At 38.8% G+C, this 21,118-nt stretch overlaps 3 protein-coding genes across 5 annotated transcripts; all 3 read right to left on the bottom strand.

Annotated features, from left to right (window-relative positions):
- Positions 1-298: 298 nt before the first annotated feature.
- lrrc23 (leucine rich repeat containing 23) lies at positions 299-3,584 on the bottom strand. The gene is made up of 8 exons (XM_007568911.2): positions 3,364-3,584; positions 2,019-2,128; positions 1,732-1,852; positions 1,502-1,643; positions 1,204-1,334; positions 947-1,083; positions 641-845; positions 299-543 (listed from the first exon to the last, which is right to left on the bottom strand). The coding sequence occupies exons 1-8, from the start codon at positions 3,457-3,459 to the stop codon at positions 502-504; spliced, it is 984 nt and encodes a 327-aa protein (XP_007568973.1). The 5' UTR covers positions 3,460-3,584; the 3' UTR covers positions 299-501.
- A 116-nt stretch (positions 3,585-3,700) lies between these two features.
- rbm10 (RNA binding motif protein 10) lies at positions 3,701-14,890 on the bottom strand. Of its 3 annotated transcripts, none has more exons than XM_007568913.2 (23): positions 14,757-14,890; positions 14,293-14,356; positions 13,693-14,200; positions 13,436-13,606; positions 13,166-13,235; positions 10,770-10,843; positions 8,773-8,859; positions 8,616-8,676; positions 8,370-8,528; positions 8,087-8,247; positions 7,531-7,628; positions 7,250-7,337; positions 6,959-7,148; positions 6,777-6,862; positions 6,613-6,694; positions 6,427-6,518; positions 6,136-6,315; positions 5,515-5,688; positions 5,355-5,411; positions 5,033-5,230; positions 4,825-4,869; positions 4,683-4,738; positions 3,701-4,549 (listed from the first exon to the last, which is right to left on the bottom strand). In XM_007568913.2, exons 2-23 carry the CDS (start codon positions 14,307-14,309, stop codon positions 4,462-4,464), a joined length of 2,742 nt encoding a protein of 913 aa, XP_007568975.1. In that variant the 5' UTR covers positions 14,310-14,356; positions 14,757-14,890; the 3' UTR covers positions 3,701-4,461. The 3 variants fall into 3 exon arrangements, with proteins under 3 accessions (XP_007568975.1, XP_007568977.1, XP_016535554.1); XM_007568915.2 differs by having other exon boundaries at positions 5,033-5,227; positions 14,757-14,889; XM_016680068.1 differs by lacking the exon at positions 14,757-14,890 and adding an exon at positions 14,527-14,657.
- An 872-nt stretch (positions 14,891-15,762) lies between these two features.
- On the bottom strand, positions 15,763-19,943 carry LOC103149647 (rho-related GTP-binding protein RhoA-A-like). Its single transcript, XM_007568916.2, has 5 exons — positions 19,611-19,943; positions 19,346-19,503; positions 18,221-18,341; positions 17,078-17,208; positions 15,763-16,971 (listed from the first exon to the last, which is right to left on the bottom strand). Exons 2-5 carry the CDS (start codon positions 19,499-19,501, stop codon positions 16,798-16,800), a joined length of 582 nt encoding a protein of 193 aa, XP_007568978.1. The 5' UTR covers positions 19,502-19,503; positions 19,611-19,943; the 3' UTR covers positions 15,763-16,797.
- Between the last annotated feature and the right edge of the window lie 1,175 nt (positions 19,944-21,118).

The following is a 21,118-nucleotide window of genomic DNA, read 5'->3' as shown; positions in this document are numbered from 1 at the left end:
CTTGCTTTTTACATACATCATAAATACAGTTTACCACTGGGCTACACAGTGATATAAAACGAATATTAATTAGTAAGGGTGTAATTCCTCCTACCTACATTAGATCATGTTTCTAAATACGTTTTTTGCCTACGCACAGCTAATGTAACTGTTCCTTTAAATTTGGAGCTGGGAGGCTGGCTACAAGGAAGTGTGGGTAGCAGATTCTGCCCTATCATCCTTACTCAGGGAAAAACTGAACATACAATATTCACACACAAAATTCCTTTTTATCGTGCAGCCAAAGCACATTTTTTTAATGTCAGTTACTCTGCAATTCCCCATTTCTTGAAAACAACTAGATATAATGGTTACAGTTAGCTGTATTTCTATATATGAGAAATCTTAATCAGAACATTAATCATGCAAGAGACATGTTTTACAAACACATTTGTAATCAGAGTTGCTGACTCATACACAAGAGGCTCCTCGTTTCAAAAAAGCACCACTTTCCCCATTCTATTAATCTTTTGGTACAGGTGCGGCTTCCCCTTCCTTAAGGTCCTGAAACAACACACACAATTAAAAGCTGAAACATTTCTGAAATTAAAAAAAACAAAAAAAAAACAAAAGAGATATGAAAACAACAACATATTCATACCCTGATTGTCCTCCGAGCTTCTGTTCTCTCTGTAAGGGTAACTGGCTCTTTGTCAATTCGCTCCAGCTGAGGCAGGAGTATTAGTACAGTTTGCCGATAGGGTACTGCGTCCACTACTGGATTTTCCGCAATAACCAAAGTTTTCAGGGAACTTGTCAGAAAGTGGAGGCTTCGTAAGGCGTCTCCTTCAGCGATTGCATTTCCTCTACAGGAGAAAAAGATGGTAGTAAAAAAAATGAGGTTCATAGACTTTGCTGATTCCCCAAAGGTATATTTAGGCACCAGTTTGTTGTTGTACCACAATACCTGATATTGAGGTACTGAAGACTCTTCATTTCAGGACAGAGCCCTTCCAGAGTTTCAAGCTGATTGTCTCGAAGATGTAGGGTTGTCAGGCGCTCTAGCTTCTCTAGACCCTCAAGACGTTTGATAAAGTTTTGGGCCTGAGGAAAAACCAGATTTGATACATACAGTTACCATTTTACATTAACTTCTACAGAGACTGATTATGTTGACAAAGAAACTGTGACTTATTTTATCCAAATCACAATGCTTTGTATTACCAGGTATAGTTTCCGCAAGTTTGGAAGGTCAAAGCCACTTGTTGTTTCCAACTGGTTTCCCCTCAGCTCTAGAATAACTAAATTGGCAAAATCGGCATTTCGCAAACCGTTTATTTTCTGAATACTATTACCTGAAAGAAAGTTTCAAAGTGTCACATAATTCTTTTCACAAACATAGGCTTTAAGATTTAATTATTTGAGTTATGAACAATTGAAATGGTTTTAATTATATCCACTAATATAAACGTTTGCTAAATATGTTAGACTTATCATCTGGATAAACGTCAAAAGGAGAAACCTGAAAGTATGAGCGTCTCTATGGACGGTCCAACCAGGCCTTCCATGTCTACAATCTGGTTTGATGCCACACTCAACCATTGTAGAAAGGTAAACTCAGATAAAGGTTGCTCTTTAAATGATTTCATAGAATTTCTGTCAACCTGCAAAAGAGAGATTTGCTTTCAGTATGAGTTTTATTTAATGATTCAGACGTATGCAACTTTCTACATAAAGTCAAGACTTTCTTGCCTTCAGCCAAAGCAAATGAGTCATTGATGCCAAGGGAGAAAGATCAGAGATGTAGTTGTTGGATAAGTCCAGAAAACGTATGTGAATATAACTGCTGATTGCAATTATGTCAGTTAACGCTCTGAGACACAGACACAAGAAAACAGATGAGTTTAAAATCTATCTACATGCAAAGAGTTCAGTCTCTAAATACGGTCTGGATATTTTAAATTTCTGAACATGACGCACTTTCCGACCGTTAAGGCTGGCACTAAATTAAATTTTTCAGCTGATCTTTGTCTGCTTACCTGTCTTTAAGGTCCAGTTTGATAAAAGCATGTTCCAGTTTTTTTCCTGTCTGACAAAGCAATGAAAGCCCCTCAATGATGATCTCTTTGTTCAATGGGAACACTTGAATCTGAGGAGTACAGAGAAGCCAGTTTTATTGTGAACGTTACTTAAACACAAACACACAAAAACATTGGAGGTAAAGGCTCTGGCCAAAGTACCAAAGTTTGAATGTTTTAAAGTCTTTACTATTAATTGTTTGAGGGGCTGCTGTGGGAATGTAGTGTGCTCTTATAAGAGCAAACTTGTCAGTGTATAACCAATGTTAAGAGCTGTGCCCGCATTCTCTGCAAAACACTGAGTGCTTTCAGGATGGGTTGGAGTCTGCTGCAGACCATTTCTTCCCAAGTCATGATAGCATGGAAAACGGCAAGACAGATTACTGCTTCATCTGCAGGAAATATAATCTCCGTTTAAGGTTGTTGTGGTCAGTCGTCACATTCAACAAATCTTTATTTAAAAAGTCCATTGATTTCAGTAACTTAATTTACTAAGTGAAACACGTTATACAGTTGAATTACTCACAGACAGCTATTTAAGCCTTTATTTCTGTTAAATGTGATAAGAATCCGAAAGACAAGGTTTTTCACAAGCGGTTTTTGGACTTTAAGACATTTAACTTGACTAAACTTACTTTTTCAGATGTTTTTTTTTAACCCGGTCATGTGAATCGAGCGCCATTTTAAAACTCAAATTTCAGTGCCGCTTTACAGTAAGCCAGGTGACAGTTGCAATGGCACTGTTCAAAACATTGAATTCCTGATTTTCAAGCAAAACTTAATCAAAAATATACTTTTCTATGTAAACACATTCGAAAGGGTCCAAGATGGAATTTATTGTGATTAATTTAAAAGCTCATCAGAAGTTTTAAGGGTTCGGTTTAAGTAATGTCCATAAAGAGATTTCCATTGATAATTATTTTCATCATACAATTTTTTTCCCCCCACAACTTATGCTCTTTTTACATTTTAAGAAATGAAATGTGAAATTTGATATGAGGAACTTCCTGTTTGAAGTAATTTCAAATTTAACTCTGCCAGTGGTATGAATAATGTCAAGACAGTTTACCTGTTCGCACGTTGGCTAGTAGCGGATCCTGCAACATTTTTATTAGTTTCCTATAGTAGCTCATTACAGGTGTAGAAACAGGTTAAACAAGCTTTTTTTGGCAGAAGTAAAACTGAATAAACATTTGAGAACTGTAATAGAAATGTACATATGGCTTTTAAGGACTCAAAACTGACATGAGTAGCTAAATTAAGGACTGTTTTAAAACTGTCTTTAGTCTACCGCTATAACACGAACCTTATCGGCTTCTTCCCCTTCTTCGCCTTCTTCAGCAGGCGCATCTTCCCCTAACTGTTCTTCGGGGGACAGGTACACATCATCATTGTCAGACATTGGGGCCAATATTGTCTTAAAGTGGGTACAACCAGCTTGCTTGCGAGCGGCGCCTGAGCAGTTTTCAAAAGAACTAAGTTTGACAACGTTACTATGGAAACCACGCAGGCGCAGCACGAACAGATTTAGTAAGAGGGTTGCAGTTGCACGAAAACCAAAAATCAGGAACAAACCTCTGCTTTTGTAGAGCCAAAAAAAACAAACAGCTATTACACCACAAAATTCATATCGGCAATTGCAATATATTCCGCTTTCTTTATGTGAACATAAACGAAAGACACAGCTGGTGAAATTTCTGGTTAAAATGTTGAAACCTGAAATACATTCCACCTCCTTTCAAATGCATTCCATCAGTGAAGATTGATTTTTTTTAAAATGTATATTAGCTTAATTAAACAGTCACATTAATTGACAAATACGTAGACAAAAATAATTTTCTAAAGACAATATTAGTTTCATTGTACATTAAAACAAGATAAACAGACAATTCCTATCTACACATTAATGATAGTGAGACTTTTTTTACAGCTCAGGTAGCCACAATGTTCCCGCCTCAACATCTGTAGAAAAGTGCTCACTCAAAAATATACACAGTGCATGCCCAGATCAGTCATTCATTGAATGACAAGGCATGCAGCATTAACTTAAAAGAAAAAAAAAATATCTATGGTGCATAGACTCATTTGCTGGCATAAAGATCTGTAGGCTACAGATACTCAATTTCTGAGCAGCAAATGTTTTTCCAAACTTTTTTATTACAAACAAACCTCAAAGCCAGTGAAAAATGAAAACTGCATTATTCAGGAAGCAAGCGAAAAAGGTGCAATTTGTGCAATATTCCAACATTTACTGCTACAGGATCAGTTCATGAGACTATTACCACTGTTGAGGTAATTATAATATCTATCTACAAGTAAGAGGTTTTTATATAGATAGCAATAATATGTTCACTTTTACAAGTTCATCATTTCCTAGGATGGGTGAAACGGAAAATGCAAGTGGTCACTCCACTTGCATGTTGCGCAACAGAAGCCCCTTCTTCACACCTCCTTGCAGCATCCTTGCACCAAGGCTAGTTCCTGTTCCGTCACTATAAAAAGGTAACACAAAAAGAATGTTAAGTACACGTTCAAGCCTGCAACACATTACAAAATAAATCTTAAAATCTTAAAGCAAAGCTTCAAAACAACAATCAGAAGTTTTTTCACATCAAAACTGCTTACATTGGACTGAACTTCCTCTTCTTAGCTTCTGGTGGTTCGCCATCATCTGCTAATCTCTGCATCAGAAATGGTGAGAACATTTATAGTGAACGAATTGAACATAAGCGTTGGTGTCCATCCTTCTCTCTGAAGCTCAACTGACCTTGCCACTAGCTTCCAGCTGAGCTTTTCTTTGCTCCAAGTTTTGCTGAAGACGCAGACAAAGGTGAACGGTCACACAAAGTTAAGGAGGAAAATTATTCAAAGACAATGACAACGTTTCGTCTTAAACGTACACAGACAATCTTACACATGCATTTTATAAATTAGTGAGCTGTTAATGATTATTAAAACTAATATTTTAAAATTACTTTATGGAGTTCAGAGAGCTGCTGGTGCCTGATGAGGGCCTCTTTGCTAGGGAACTGCCTTCTGCAGAGCAGACATGCCAGTTTCACCCAGTCTGTCAGTCTCCCTTCTTTCTCATCTTTGTCAGCTCCTTCGTCTTCACTGTCACTTTCTGCGCTGTAGGCTGGGACCAGACCGGACTGCTGAGGGGGCGAATGCTGCTGGTGGCAAGGCAGAAGATTGGAGAATGAGATGGATATTGTGCTCCATTTATACATCTCAAATGAAGAAAAATGCTATAAAAACGTATGCATTTTTTTCCACAGCTTGCAGCCATGTTCGTACTTCTGTACTTTGTCGGATCTGGTCCAGAAAACTCGGCACCCTTTCAGACAGCGCACCCTGCAGGACAGAAAATTAAGTGGGTTTAAATAGGTGATAAAATCTAAACGCATCCAAGTTAATCACTCCTCCTGACATTCTGATAAGGCAGATGTATTGGCACCTTTTTCTCCAGAACAGCATAGCCTGCATCGGCACTTGCAGACTCTCTGTAGTCGTCAAAGCGACTGTGACCCGGCCCTCGAGAAGAGCCGACAGCAGGGGACGAAGAGACAGAACGCATGTTTTCTTTTTGCCTGTTGAGACTTTTAGCCCAACGCTCCATATCTTTGGCAATCTGGAAAAGCAAATTTAAAAAAAATACATTTGTAAAATTTCACAGGGATTTAAGATGTTTTTATTCCATATTAAAAAGGGATTTCAAAATTTAAACAAAACCCTGTAAATGAAAGGGGAAACTAAATTTGTCAAGATAAATAACACTAAGTTTGATCAGTACTACATTTTGCTCTATTTTCTTAAAACTGTGAGAATAGGAAATATTACAGAGAAACAGGGCCATACTAAGAAAAATAAATACATTATGAGAACAAAGTCATATTACGACTTTATTCTCGTATTATTTTATCATCATCATTTTATGACTTTAATCTTGTATTTTTTTTATTTTGGCCCTAATATTCCATTGTACAATATACCAACATAACGTAAAATTAAAAGAAAAAATTTAGTTTATTTCAATAAATATGACAACTCTTAAATTTGTATCCAGTTAGTAGAGTACCTGTTGAGCAGTTTTACTCTTTGGCTTCTCTTTTTTCTCTTTGCTTGCTGTGCTGTCCGAAGAGGACGCTCCATCCTTCACTGATGCACCCTCGGCGTTTGATTGGCTGGCAGCAGGAGTGTAGGTCTGCTTCTCTCCATCCCAGTACATGTACTGCTGAGTGTTAGCGTTGTAGTAGTACTGACATGAGAAAGAACCCCAAAAGCAAAAAGAAGTCGTAAGGATAAGCTCGCTTGTATTCAAAATGTTTCTGTTCTGTTCTCTGCAATTTGTTCAGAGTGGACAGTTTACCTGGGAATTTGGGTCATAATAGAGTCCTGTGAATGGGTCATAATAAAAGCCTGAGCTTTCATCATACTGGTAAGTAGACACATCTGGCACAGCTGCAAAAATATACAAGAAAAAAAAAAGTTTTGAATTATAGGAAATTTCACCACCTGCAGTTTTGCAAGAAGTCTAATTGCAGGAAATACTTACGATATTGTTTGAGCTCGTGTTCGGTGCCGGGGATGGCAGGCTGATTAGGAGCAGCTGGCTGTGGTTTTCCTACAATCTCAACCTGTGAAGAGGCAGAACTCTTAAAACAACGAGTTGGGAAGATACAGGAAGAGAATGGAAAACAAAACAAAAAATCTATGTACCTGTGTGGCTGATGTGGAGATTGCTGGGATGAGAGACAGCTGTCCAGCTGCTGGACCAAGTTTTACTGCCTCAGATGAGATAACAGCTACAGACGAGCAAGGAAACATCATGAGCAAATACTGTTCTGCAGAAATATTAAACAGCACTGTTACAAACTACTAGAAGAATCAGTCAGACCAACCTGGGGTTCCTCCTGTATATGCTCCATTTAGTGCTGCTCCTGCACCAACCAGGGGTGCAATCCTGGAGTCCGTCTGGATCCTTAAAGCGACGCCGTCTGCCCCAGAATAGCTCTGTCCTTCTTGGCTGTATGTCACTGCTGCTCCCTGCTGGTAAACTGCTGCATCCTCATTTGATCCATTCTGAGTGTTCTAAAAATAAATCATAAAGCACAACAAACAGTAGACAAATAAGCATTTCGTTCGGGATGCCTTCATTTCACCTTATTAGTAAGTGAAGCTAGATAAGTTACCTGTGATATAGCCCACTGTGCAGCGGCTATTGCAGTGCTGGCCACTGTAGCCGCGCTCACTCTGCTCCCCTCAGTCACAAAGACATCACTGATGTTGATAAGAACAACAGAAAGTGTCATTATTGATTTTGTAGTGTTGGCTAAAGCAGTCTTTCTTAATCTCACACTTTATCTCATAACTAAACTAGATTTTTTTTTGTCTGTGTTGTACTTTGATCCAGTTTTTTCTCCTCTGAAATTTGCAAGTATATTTAACTGCATTATTTGTTAAAAGAGTTTACCGTTTGGAACCTTTGGCAAACTCCACTACAATGGCTTTCCCATCAATAGACAGGGGGGGCTGCAGAGCCTGAAGAATCTGAAGCAGCTGTGAGGCCTCCTGTTGATTAAAAAAAAATAATAATGACCTACTAATGACCTTTAATATTTAAGATAAGTTTATTTTTAAAAATCAGCGCAAAAAGCAAATAGTAAGTTCTTGAATCCTGCTTATTTTCTTGCAGACATTTAAATTCCCTAGGATGTACTAGATGACAAGACTCTAAAGAACATGTGATGCGTTCATGTTTTTACCGTGAGGTCAGCTCCAGTATGGCTGCTGTACTGATAAAACAACGAACATTGAAAAAGTATACTATGGTTTAATCTGTATGTTTGCGAGTAATCTCCTTCAATGTTTGAACTGTATGGCTAATTCACAACAACAAACAAATCTCCACAGCTTCATTTGGCTATAAAGTCATTCCCAAATAAATCCAATAATGCCAGACAAGAGGTTCTACTGTTTGACCTGGAACATGCGAGTCAGTAAATCAAACGTATTTTCTCTACCCTTACCACTATAGTAGAAAGCTGCAGAAAAGCAAAGCCTCTGTTTAGGTGTGTGTGCTTGTCCTTGATCAGGCGAACATTGGAAGGGGAGAGGGTGGCGAATGGAGCCAACGCCGACAAAATAGCTTCCACTGTTGTATGGGGCCCGAGGTTTCTAAGAATCAGAGCTGTGGAAATAGAGGATAATAACTGGCGTTTTCTGCTGGCTTTGCAGTCAAATTGAATTGTATCAATGTGATAAACAGCAGAGATTGTCTAGGGCATTGTAAAAGCTCGTCTGGAGGCTTACTGTCATTTGCGACGTCTGCCGGCTGCGGCGCAGGCCCCGGGGGAACACTGGGACCAGCAGGGTGGTACGATACCGGCAGAGGCAGCAAACCTTGGGCTCCCTCCTTCTGAACTCCAACAGGCATTTCCCTCAGCAGCTGTGGCAGCTTTAGCTCAGCCTCTATGGAAAGACAGCACAACACTAATGAATCAAAAGAAGAAGAGAAAACGGGTTGGATATTAATAGCAACTCCTGTTAAAACTTCACCTGATTTGGGCACGCTGCATTTGAAGCACTTCTCTCTCCTTTTGAAGTTCTGGACACCACACTGTTAGAATAACGCGGAACCCATTAGAAGTCCTGCTAGGTGAGCCACTACATTACGTCTGATATGCACAGACCAGGTAATTCAAGCATGATAAACCTTGTTACAGAGCCAGTCCTCGTTGGCTCGTGGTTTGGGGTCGCTGTAGTGCATGGACACGCGCTGCTCCATTATCATCAGCGTCCCCTGGAGGAAAAAGAAAGAGAAGCAGGAGGGACAAAGAATGAGTTTCAGTGATAATGTCACACACGCCACAAAGAGGCCTCATCTCACAAGAGATGAGATTGAAAGAGAAGAAAAAACAAATTAAGAGGAAGAGAGAGAATCAGAACAGCTGAGGCTTAAAAAAAAAGAAAGAGGAAAAAAAAAGGACAGCAGAGAATTGCAACCTTCAGCTTAAGAAAATTCGGACGGACTGAGATGGTGTGTCTGTAGTTTTGTGGATTCCCATTATTTAGGGACAATGTGCGATATCTTTATAAATGTGTTATCCCTCCCCCCTTAAGGGGAAACTTTCCACAGATTCCAACAAAGCCCACACAAGTCCCTTCAAACCCCAAATGACAAAAGCTTTGTCCTAAAATATGCAGTAATGGTTGAAAGAAACGAATAATAAAAAAACCAAACATTATGTTGTTTCTGAATCAACATAAAATAGCAGGGATGTTCAGATCAGGGTTGTTTTTAAGCCCACCCCTCCCCACCACCAATACCGATCCGAGTCATTTAACATTAGGCATTTTCCGATACAGAGTCCCAGTCAGAAACCTCATCTAAGTTAATAATCACTGCCATGTATGTGCTTGAAAACTCAGCAGCTGACAAGTGGCACTTGATGACACTACATTTCACCAACACTAGGACTTACTCACCAATAAGGTTCTGGAAGGTGGATCTGCACTTATCCGTTTTCCTTGACAGCTAAAGGTATTTTATTACCAGTGTTTCTGCAGAAAATCCTCCATATGCAGCTCTAACATATATTAACTTGGTGAAAAGAGCGACTATTAAGTTCTTACTACATCCCACCTAAAATAAAAAGTTGCTTTTAAACATGTTTTTGACTTGCCAAAGCTAGCGAATTCAAGAATCTACGTACAAATTCTGCAGAAAATGCTAAGTAAATTTGATTAAGCCCAAGGTTAACACCAGCATGTTTACCCTCCGTTTTGATCTATCTCCATGAGCCTCCATTTTCCTGCTTCATAAACGTCACACTTGAGTTGCGACTGCAGCTTCGCGTCTTTCTATTAGATCAAGCAGCGCATGGGAACATCTGAACCCAGCAGACAAAGTAAGTCACATGACACAGACAGACAGAAAATGGCAGCAGCCAACACAGTCTCTTTCACTGTGAATGTCATTAGAAAGAATGAAAAACTCTTACTAGGACAACAAAGTAATATGCATGGGCTAAAATTCAGCTTAGTGAGCCATGCATGCAGAAGTGTGACAGGACTGTCACAAAATAAACAACTAAAGAAATAAAAATTCAGCCTGGGCTCACTGGTGGTGCAGCTGGCAAAAAGAAAAGAAAAAAAAAAAACAGTACATCAGCAATAGTTTTCAGAAGTTACGTTTTGTCAGGGACTCCGATATCGATTATTTAAAAAATGCCATGATGGTAACCCCGATCCAATAGCTGGGTTCGGATCGGTACATCCCTATACAAAATACCTGAGGAGAATTTCCATTTCCACTGGTGTGTACTCTCCAAAGGTGGCAGAGAAAACGGACATAGGACTGATAGAAGGTATTACAGAAATCAGCCCTCTATTGGAAAAAAGTTATACTGTAGAGATAATGACTGCGAGGATCTATTTTTGAAAACTAGGCAAGTGTTGAGTCTATATTCTTGGCTGTGATGTACATGAATTTGCATCTTACTGGAATTTGTGCGCATGTGGAAAGAAAACATTCTAAAAATACAAAGGCTTACCTGCCTTAGGCACAGGAAATCAATCATTTTCAAGAGTGCATTTTGCAGAAAACCATGACAGTGCACCTGACGGCATGATGTCACTGGATATCATGTTAGCTAATGTCCCACTGACTTAATCTATATGTGTATTTGTGTATGTGTTGGAGAGAGTGACCTGGTTGGTCTCCATCCAGCGGGTGGCCTCCTGTATGAGATTAAACTCGACGAAGGCGAATCCTCGGCTCTGACCTGGACACCGCCCAGCGCCACAGCAACCGAACAACAACAACATAACAACAACGCAGTGTTTGGGTTAGTGCTTCATTTACAGAGGAGAGAAAGAGAGAGAAAAACCCTGTTTGAGCCCCAACAACAACAACAAAAAAAATATATATATGACATGTTCTCTCCCACAAATTTTCTGCACAGGATGGGTCTCACTTGGAGTCGGGGATGAGGAGGAATACTACCCACCCATCTGTCTGGGTCTGAGCTCTTTGCAAAATGGAAGTCGAGATACCCAAGCGGCAACAAACACACACATTTCTGATACTTTTAATTCAAACTCCAATCGCAAAGACTAGAGACCTTTACTGTATAACCAGTGACTTGCGTAAGTGTTCATACCCTTTAAATTGTTTTTACATTTTGTCCAAATAAAACCACATCAATGTACTTTAGTGGATTTTTTTTTCCTTTTTGTGACAGACAAGACAAAGTAGCACACAGTAATTTAAAAAAGAAAAGATTTTCAAAATCTTTCCACAAAAACAAATCTGAAAAGCTGGACATACATCACTTAGTTTACACTTTGTAGAACCAACTTTTTTGGGAACATCACTACCAGGACCCTGAAACTAGATTGACATGTGAATTTAGGTCAGGGCTTTGACTTGGCCATTGTAGAAAAGACTATGGTTAGATAGAAAACAACACTCTGCCTTTCTAGCTATACTTTTCAGTTCATTATTCTAAGTTACATTAGTTAAAAGTAATTAACTTTTTATGTTAATGTAAATTACAGTAGTAAATGTAATTTATCACAGGGTTAACCCTGTGCTGTGTTGTCAAAGTATTTGTTTGGTATGCAATATTAAACAGAAATTAGAAATACTGTATTTGTTAAATATTACACACCAACTATCAGATCTTGTGCAACAAAAGAATACAGTGGATCTCGCCTAATTGTAGTTCAGTATTCATGGATTCAGCTATTCTCTGATTTTTTTTCCATAGAACTTATGTAAAATATTTTTAAAAAGACCGGACTGAAAAAAGGAATACTGTTGGTATTGATTCCAAAGTAGTGCCAAGATGATTTCCACTCTGCACATTAATGCATTCTAAGGTACATGTAGCATTTGACCTATTAAAGAAGTTATTTAATAGCGTTTTTAGTAGGAGTCCCAAGTATTCATGGTTGGCTGTGGTGTGTAATCCCCATGAATACTGGGAGTTCACTTTTTTCCATCTGGTCAGTGGAGTGTCATTGCAGTAGACTTAAATCCAAGAGATGGAGTCCAATACAGTCAAGGGAAAAGATAAGATTGAGGAAAAATGTGGTTTCATCACAACATTCCAATAGTTCTATTAAGTATTGTCTTCTAATATTGTGCAGCCCTATATTTAGCTTCATGCATCTTCCCTTCCACTCTGATCAGCCTCCAATGGCCCTGTTGACAATGTTTCTTAAGACAAAACAGTAAAAAGTTTAATGGGTAAAAATACTTTAGCAAGGCACTGAATTATTTTACCTGGTGCAAAATACTTAGATTTACAACAACAAGTATGCACAAAAAATAAAAATACAAAGGTTATTCTCCAAAATGTTAGATCACAGCGACTAATCTGAAAAGCAGATAAAGACTGATGTGGGTTTAAAAGAGACAGCAGAGTGTTGGGGAGGGTAAGTGTGCCAGTGTCAGTAAAGCACACCTTACAGACAACCAGGAAGTTAGCAAAGTGCGACACCAAAGACACAATGACCTTAATGGGAAACATTAGGAAAAAAAATATATAGAAAATCAACCATGTAGCTGATCGTTAGCTGCAAGGTTTCATTCTCAGGACACACAATTTATCTATGGAAATAATTGATCTATTTGGAGTTTTAACTTTCAAAATTTGCTCAGCCCAGGCGCATTTAACTTCCGAGATGGATGGGACAGAACCACAAAACAAGAATAAAAATATATCAGTATATGAAACACAGAGAACAGGAAAATCGAGTTAATGATACTTCTTGGCAGTAGGCCCACATGTTTGCATGAGAGGCGAAATTAGTAGGACATAACTTAAAAGGATGGATGGATTTTGCTCTGTGAGGAACAGCAAAAGGACAGAAACCAGAAGATCAAAGTCACAAAGCAGGAGTCTGAGCCTTCTCTGTACAAACCTGAATATCTAAACATTTGCGCTGTGCTAGAGCTGTCATGTGTCATAACAAGGCTGTGAGAAAGTGAAGGCAATCGATCCTAAGAGGAAAAACAACGAGAGCGGCAACAACAACAGAGCCAGGAGTGGATGAGATTGAGACAAGGAGGGGAAGGTGACCAGCAGACAAACCCTCACCTGAAGATTTGTTCCTCATAAGGCGAACTTCTCTTGGCTGGATCCCCTGTTCCTGAAGTTGTGCCCGAATCTTATAAAAAAAAAATATATGTAGCTTAGAATACAAGCATAAGCTGCACCACTGCTTGGTGCGGCTTACGTACATTGTATTATTGTTTTTAGGTTATTTTTTGTGATGTGTGTAACAGATCTCTCTTGTGAATGAGACAATGACTCTGAAGAGATTTTTTCCTGTATAAATAAAGGATTATAGCTTGGAACAAATCACACCTCATTGGCTGTGGCACTCATTGGTAGCATGCGAAGCATGATAATGTTACTGGGCCTCTGGTTCTGGTCCAAGTCTGCACGGTAGTCCTGGTCTCTCTGGTCCAGTTCCTCTGCAGACAGGTCTTGTCCAGCGCTTTCACAACCGCCTTCCTCCGCTGCTGCTGGAAAAGTCTTCCAGAGAAGGTCGAATTAAAATAACGAATCACTCCCACTAAAAGAAAGAAAATGTTGCAAATTATGCATTTCTCAGGATTTACCCTCGTCCTCCTTCCGCCTCCACGAGAGACCCTGTCCTCATCTCTTGGTCTGAATTCCATCTGCTCAGAATGGGCAACCCAGTTGCCATCCCTACTTAAACCCCTGTTTTCTGGAAAGCCTCTTCCACCTCTCTGCCTACCCCTTCCTGGCGGGCCAGTCTGTATCTGCTCAAAGTCTTGTCTGAATCCATCCTCCTCCCCTTGGTGGGTGAGATGTGCACAATCAGGGTGTGACTGAGAAAAGGGGGGCCATACAGGGGCATTCCCCTCCAGACCAATGTCACCTCTGGTATTCCCTCTATGGTGAAAATGTGGGGAACCTTGGAATCCTGCTGGGAAGTCATGAGCACCTAGCGCCTCATCAGGCATGTATAACCCATCATCTTGCATTCTGACTTCATGGACTCCCTCCTCATCCTCTTGCCCATAAGCACGATAGTCCATGTCCCGAAAGTTGTGATCATTGTGAGAGCTACCATAGCGACCGATGCGATCGCCTCGACCACCCCTGATGATGTAGGATATTATGACGTTAAAGTGTCTTCAACGAAAAATATGCCAAATAATTAATATTTAAAAAAAAATAAATGATTTACTCACCTCCGCTCATAGTCCATGTCGACTTTGAAATTTCCTCAAAGCGTTTGCTTCTTGACAGTTAAAGCTATTGAATGCAAGATGACAGCAGCAATAAGGAGCTAAGATGAGATGAGATATCGAATTACAGAAAAAAAAATAAAGTCTGGGTGCAGAGTAGTGTTGTGCAATGTGATCGTTCGGATGCATATTTTTTACTGTACACACGCTACTCTCACTTTGAGTTCATCTTCTTACCTTTCTGTCCACTTTATTAAACAAACTACGAAAACTTTCAACAACAGGCATTCTTCTGCAGCTACCAAAGCACACACAAATATTAACAGAACAGGAACCTAACGTGCAGCGGTCATCTCTGCTAGCAGCTAAGCTAACTAGCAACTCCAGGTTTGACACACCGAACCAAAACGGCTCTCAACTGTTACAAAACCGAGTGCATTTTTAGACAGAACGGATGAAAGACTTACCCTGGAGTTATTTCAATAACAGCCTTTTTATAATACGTCACGTTGAAGCTAAGGTGAGTGCGACGTTTTCTTTTTGTTTTTTTGTTTTTTTTAGTTAGCCAAGTGTAAAATGGCCACAGGAAGACATGTCACAGGGGGCGGGACTAAAACTCCAGTTCTCAAGTGTGATTGGTGTCCGTAAACCGACTAAGGTAGAAGAAAGACGTAAAGTTGCAAATACATGGAGAGCTGTGTAACATTTAATCAAATAAAGCAGTATAAGTTTGATGGTTATTTTTATGTTAAACTTAGTTTTTCCTGATAGTCTTTATTGTGTAGATTTGGAAATTAGATTTGTTGTGTAGACTTTTGAATATATTTAATTAAAAGTGTATTTACAGTTTTGTTGTTTGAAAATTATTTACTAAAGACCTACATATTCTAATTTTAACCAAAAAACTGACCTTGAGGTAAAACTTTGTTTCTGCCAACAACTAGTTCAGGTCATATTATTTTATATAAATAATAATTTATTTCATTTAATCACAATGCATCATTTTTAGAGTATATTTTCTTCTAGGGTTTGCAAAAACACAGCCATCTACTATCTATACTTCCTTGACCTTGCAGGGTTACATTCTAGTAGGTATTGAGGCCTGTTGCCTTGTGGTGGTTATATCCAGTTGTCATTGGGGGAGAGGTTGCAAGACTATAATAGGACAATACTGAAACAAACCTGTACTTAAGGATAATTCAGAGAAAACAGTTAACATAGCAGTCATATTTTTGGATTATTGGATGCTACAGAGTTCTGGAGATAATCCATTCTTTTTGCATGCAGATTTGTACAGGGCTCTTTCTCTGTGGCTAAGATTACAACCTAGAACCCAGGACCTCCTTGCTGTCAGGCAACAGTGCAAACTATTGCTTTACCATCCTCCAAAAACGTCTTTGATAATATACCCACTAAAATCTGATACCCCCTCATTTTTTTTTAGCAAAAAAGAATTAGATCCAGACATCCAGGTCTGCCTTATTTCTTTTTCATTCAATTCACTGAATGAAATACCTTTACAAAAACATTATAACATGCACTACTGCTTGCATTTCCCTGTAAGTACAATACATATTCTTATATTACAGTTTCTGTTGAAGCTGCTGTTCAATAAAGTATTTGAAAAACACAATATCCTTACATTAAAGAAAAAGACCACTGTGTTCTACCAATTTCATGACAGTGTAATCTCTTGACAATATGGCAAGTAAATCTGAAATTGGATATGATCCTAGGCTATTTAGTAAAACGTCTGACCAAATATGAAAGCATGAAAGAAATTTTATGAGGCATAAAAATAAACATCAAACTGTTGCAGTAAATGATAACTGAATGCAACAAAAAGTACTCACAAAAAACAAAAATACTTAAAAAGAAGATACCACAACCAAAATTTGTTACTAACAAGAAACATTTCACCTGTAACAGAATATTAGTTTATTTTCTATATTCAGAATAATCATGATAATTGAGTTACACAGTTAAAATATGGCTGAAAAACCTGCCACAAAAGATCATAGGTGTACAGGAGATATGAGTATAATGGAGATATGATGACTTAAAAAGAAGACAAAAAACATACAATGCCTCATGAAGATAATACAGTACATATTGGACTCAGTGACAAAATAGGAAGGCTAATTCGGCCGTTTGTGAATTGATCCCCTGGTTAATGAATTTCACAGTGTGGTACAAAAATGTCTCGGCACTTAAAATTTTAATGTGACTGTGCCTCTGTTTATGGTGTTATGGTATCAGGAAAGGTTTATGTTACAATTAGCAATTATTATTTTTAAACCAAATTACACATTGATTTTGTACAAGGTCATGACTCTTATTATAGTTTTTCCGTAGCGTAGGAATTCCTGTCTTTGTTCTTCTTAAGGTACAGATCAGCCTTGGTTTGAAACGTCTTGGCTTTAAATTCCTCCCTCCGTTTAAGTTCTAAAGATTTGAGATCTGCCCTTCATGAGTGCTTCAGGATAGCGTGCTACTTTTCACCAGAGTTTATAAAAGCACGCAGTGATTCTTCTTCCCACGGCTGTTGTTTGTCAACGCTGCCTTAGCTGCAGCGTCAAAGACTTCTCTCACGCCTTCTTTGTTTTTAGCAGAACACTCCTGGTAGCTGTAGGCGCCAATTTGATTGGACATGTCTTTGCCCTCTTCATATTTAATTGGCTCCTGAAAACAAGTTTCATAGATTTACACATTTTGTGATTTTTAAGTAGACAAAAATACATCGCTATTTTGACCTACACAAAAGATATAAACAACTAAATCAACATGCCTCATTCTGTTTGGCAAGCATTTTTCTGGTATTCTCATTGTTGCGAAGATCCGTTTTATTCCCCACCAGGACTATGGGGACGTGAGGACAGAAGTGTCTCACTTCAGGAGTCCACTTTTCTTTAACATTTGCTGCAAAAAGTGAAGAAAAAATTTGATCAATTAGCAACATAAATCACTTTCCTAATCTATAATATACTAAATAAAACCTAATTACATTATTATTAGTCCCTCTTTTGAATCACCACTTTAATGTGGTGGAGAGCTTTGCGGACCCTATAATCATGAAGGCCATGTTGTCCATTGATTAGGATTCTGGTAGGGTCTTTCAAATTGACAAATTAGCCTCAGGAGCTGGGTCAGACAAGAAGTAATTCAAGGATTAAGATTATTTGGCAGATCACAAGAAGAGATGAGGTTGCCCAGATTTTGGAGCCCATAGCACTCTCCCAAAGTCAGGCAGGAGGGGAACCAGGCAAGTGTCTTATGGTTAAACCTTGGCCTCAGGAGCTTAACCACAGGTGGGCTTTACACAACAAATAAGGGATCACCACCTTCAGCTGAGCAACAGAGTCTGCTCTTCACGTCTTCACGTTGCAACTGTTGTCTGTGCTTATGCACTGAACAGCATTTCAGATTACCCAGTCTGATTGGAGGATGCTGCCATGAAAAGGGTGCCATCTGGGTATGAACTCTGTCCATAGGGTTGTTGGACTCAAACTTAGTGATAGGGTTAGGCGTAGAGGGGATGCTTCTTCACTGATATCAGCATGCCTCCTGTGTGCCAATCTCTTCAGATTTTACATGTCCCACTGGTAGGAGACCTCATGTATGACTATACCAGCTGAAGGGATTATATGTATACCCTTCTGGCCTGGGAATGCCTTGGGATCCCCCATAATGAGCTGGAGAGAGTGACGAGGGAGAGGATGTCTGGGTTTTCCTTCTGGACCTTTTGCTCTTGGTAAGTTGTTAAAAAAAACAGTAGTACATGCTCACACAAGGACCAGCTGCCGGTATTTTACCATAAATTAGAGAATTTTTTTTTTTTTTTTTTTTTACAGTGTACCTCAACACATGACCCGATCTTGGATCAACAGATGGATAAACAGATATTACTTTCAACCCAGCCCACAAACAATACCTAAACTGTCCGGGCTGACCACAGAGAAGCACAGAAGGATTACATCAGTGTCTGGATAGGAAAGCGGCCTCAGTCGGTCATAGTCTTCCTGACCTGCTGTGTCCCAAAGTGCCAACTGTATCTGATAAAAGAGCAAATGCATAAGTTTAGAAACTTTCTGTAATCGTTGCAGAAAGTTAGGTCTACACAGTATTTTGATGATCATGGAAATTATGTTGTGTGTTTTAATATTATTTTAAACAAAAAAAAGACTTCTTTTGCCGTCTTTTGTATAAATCATTTAACAATATTTTGTGTTGTTTTTTTTTGTATTTTATAGCATGACAAAACTATGCTGCATGAAATAAAACTGAAAACATAATAATATTAGATAAATGTTGATTTCCACATCATTTTATTGTGGCTTATTTTTTCTCAAGTATATAATCTGTTTTAGAACCTTTGACTCACTTAAAACGGTTTGGTAATATGATATATTTTATGTCAGCAGTCATTTTTCATTTGATAGATATGCACCTCAAAGACTAAAGGTGTAATTGCTGCAAACGGTGGTTCTACAAATAATTGATTCTGAAGGTCTGAATACAAATGCATGTCTCACTTTTTATATTTTTATTTCTGAAGAAAATTAAAACAGCGCACCCCTTTTATTTCAGTTCTCTGTTATGTTCTAAAGTGTATGTGGTTTCTAATTGAAACGTGAAAAGAAGACACAACTACAGACTATGTGGTGAAGTGCATGAGTTTGAAAATAAAACAAAATGAAAGTAGGATGGTAAACTTTGGATTTTATTCTCAGCAATAAGTACTGAAAAACAATTAAAAAAAAGTGTTTTGATTTTTTATTTTTTTTGGTCTAATGGGAGAATAAAACATATTCAAATGATTTTATAGAAAATAAAATCATTAGAATATTTTATTTTCTAAAATATACAATTTTAAGACATTGCAATTTACTGATAATGGTATTCATAATTAGTAATGGCAGGTATCATAATTTTAAAACTTCAAAAAGAAATTGCAAAATATTAGGGCCCACCTTCCAAGAAAGATGTGTTTTTTTGTCTGTTTGCTCACCAACTACGCCAGCAGTCAGACTTCCAGCCAGGTGACATCATCCCTTACCTGTTTCTGATCCACTTCAATGTCTGCCACATAGTTCTCAAATACAGTAGGCACATAGACTTCAGGGAACTGGTCTTTGGTGAAAACCGTGAGCAGACATGTCTTCCCACAAGCACCGTCCCCGACGATCACCAACTTCTTCCTGATAGAGCCCATTTCTGGGAAACACAAACAAAACTAAATTACAATAGAGGAAAACACAGCCAAACCACGCCACAGGTGTGAAGTACAAGTCTTTCTTGCTGTTAAAATACAGAAAACTTACACTGCTTTTGATGCTTTCAGAACAGCTTGCCTTGGTTGACACTTGTCACAGCTGCTTTTACAAGATTTCAGCCAGAATGGGCTGACTGGCTGTGTTCACACTCCACTGAGATTCCCTTGCTATGCTACCAATCCAGTTGGGTAGGGAAATGCAGACTTGTCAAACCAGTCACCTCCTTGAGGCTAGGCTATCTAAAGTCGTTTAAACTCTGAAATCCAAAGTTTGCCTCACTTATTCTAACATGCCAGCCTTGTACTATCTGTAAAACTGAAGGAACACGATTCCAAGTAGGGGTAGAAGAGCTCAGTGAGTTAATTGTCCTACCAGACAGACTGGAAATCTCAGTCCGCCTCCTTGTGTCATTTATCAGAAGGATGCCGCACCTTACACGTAGCAAAATGTTTTGAACTTTCTGTAAACTGCAGCTGTCTCATTACCCGTCTGACAGCATTGACATCCAAAATGTTCACAGTGAAACAACCCAGTGTGTCTGAAATAGTTTTCTAATTTATTATATATTGTACAAACTACTAACGGAAAATTATTTAAGGTTTTGTTTATATTTCATTAAGAAATTAGCAATTTGCATACCAAACTATGGAAGTTAAGTGGCGTATGGAGATTGTTGCATGATTTCACCAGAATGGAATGGGTCCTGACAGGATTGAGTCTCACTTACTCAACCCTGTCACAGGTCTATTTAGTATCTATCTCCATTAAATTGCCTGTTAGCAATTTATTGTTAGTCACATTGGAGCATCACAGTACATTTAGGCATTTAGATGCAATGAAAATAAGTTTCTGTAGCTCAAGTCAAGCAACGGAATGGGAAAGAGAGGAGATGTAAGTGGTGTTGGATGTGGCACGGCAAAGTTGCTGGTTGCAAACATGCTGCTCAGTGTATCTCACACACAACTCATCTAGAGGGAGTTGTGTGTTTTCACACTCAGCCATCATTTGGGTTGGAAAAAGAAAACAAATATAGGAGAATGGGTAAACTGGGTCAAGGTAACAGAAAGGCACATCGCATCGCCCAGAGTTTATGACATTACAATAACTGATCATGCACCTGTGATCTTTGAATCTTCTTGAACAAACTTTCATCATTTTATGTGTCGTCTCAAACTCACCCTTCACCGTCAAGGGGTGGAGCTAACACGGGTCTGTTGAACTCTACTAGTTTAGCCTCATTCTTTGAACGTCATGGCCACTTTCATAGACGATTTTACTTGACTTTCCTGTGAGCTCATTGGTGAGACTTTACAGTTAGCAGACAAGACAGAAGCAGGAGGCTGTTATCCAGACCAGATGAAGTCAAAGAATTGATTGAATGCCAGTTTCGTGGAACAGGGAAGCAAAACGCTGGTACTCAATCAATGGTTTTCAAAGAATGAGGCTAAACCAGTGGAGTTCGACAGATCAGTTTCAGTCCCGCCTCTCGAAATTTGACAGAAAAATGTATTTTATGGTGACGCTTCAGGAACAGGAACCATGAAACTATTGAAAAC

Source organism: Poecilia formosa, unplaced genomic scaffold, assembly GCF_000485575.1.
Source record: "Poecilia formosa unplaced genomic scaffold, Poecilia_formosa-5.1.2 Scaffold232, whole genome shotgun sequence".
Classification (NCBI taxonomy): domain Eukaryota; kingdom Metazoa; phylum Chordata; class Actinopteri; order Cyprinodontiformes; family Poeciliidae; genus Poecilia; species Poecilia formosa.
The sequence above is the reverse complement of the archived record's forward strand: the minus strand, read 5'-3'. Positions and strand labels throughout refer to the sequence as shown.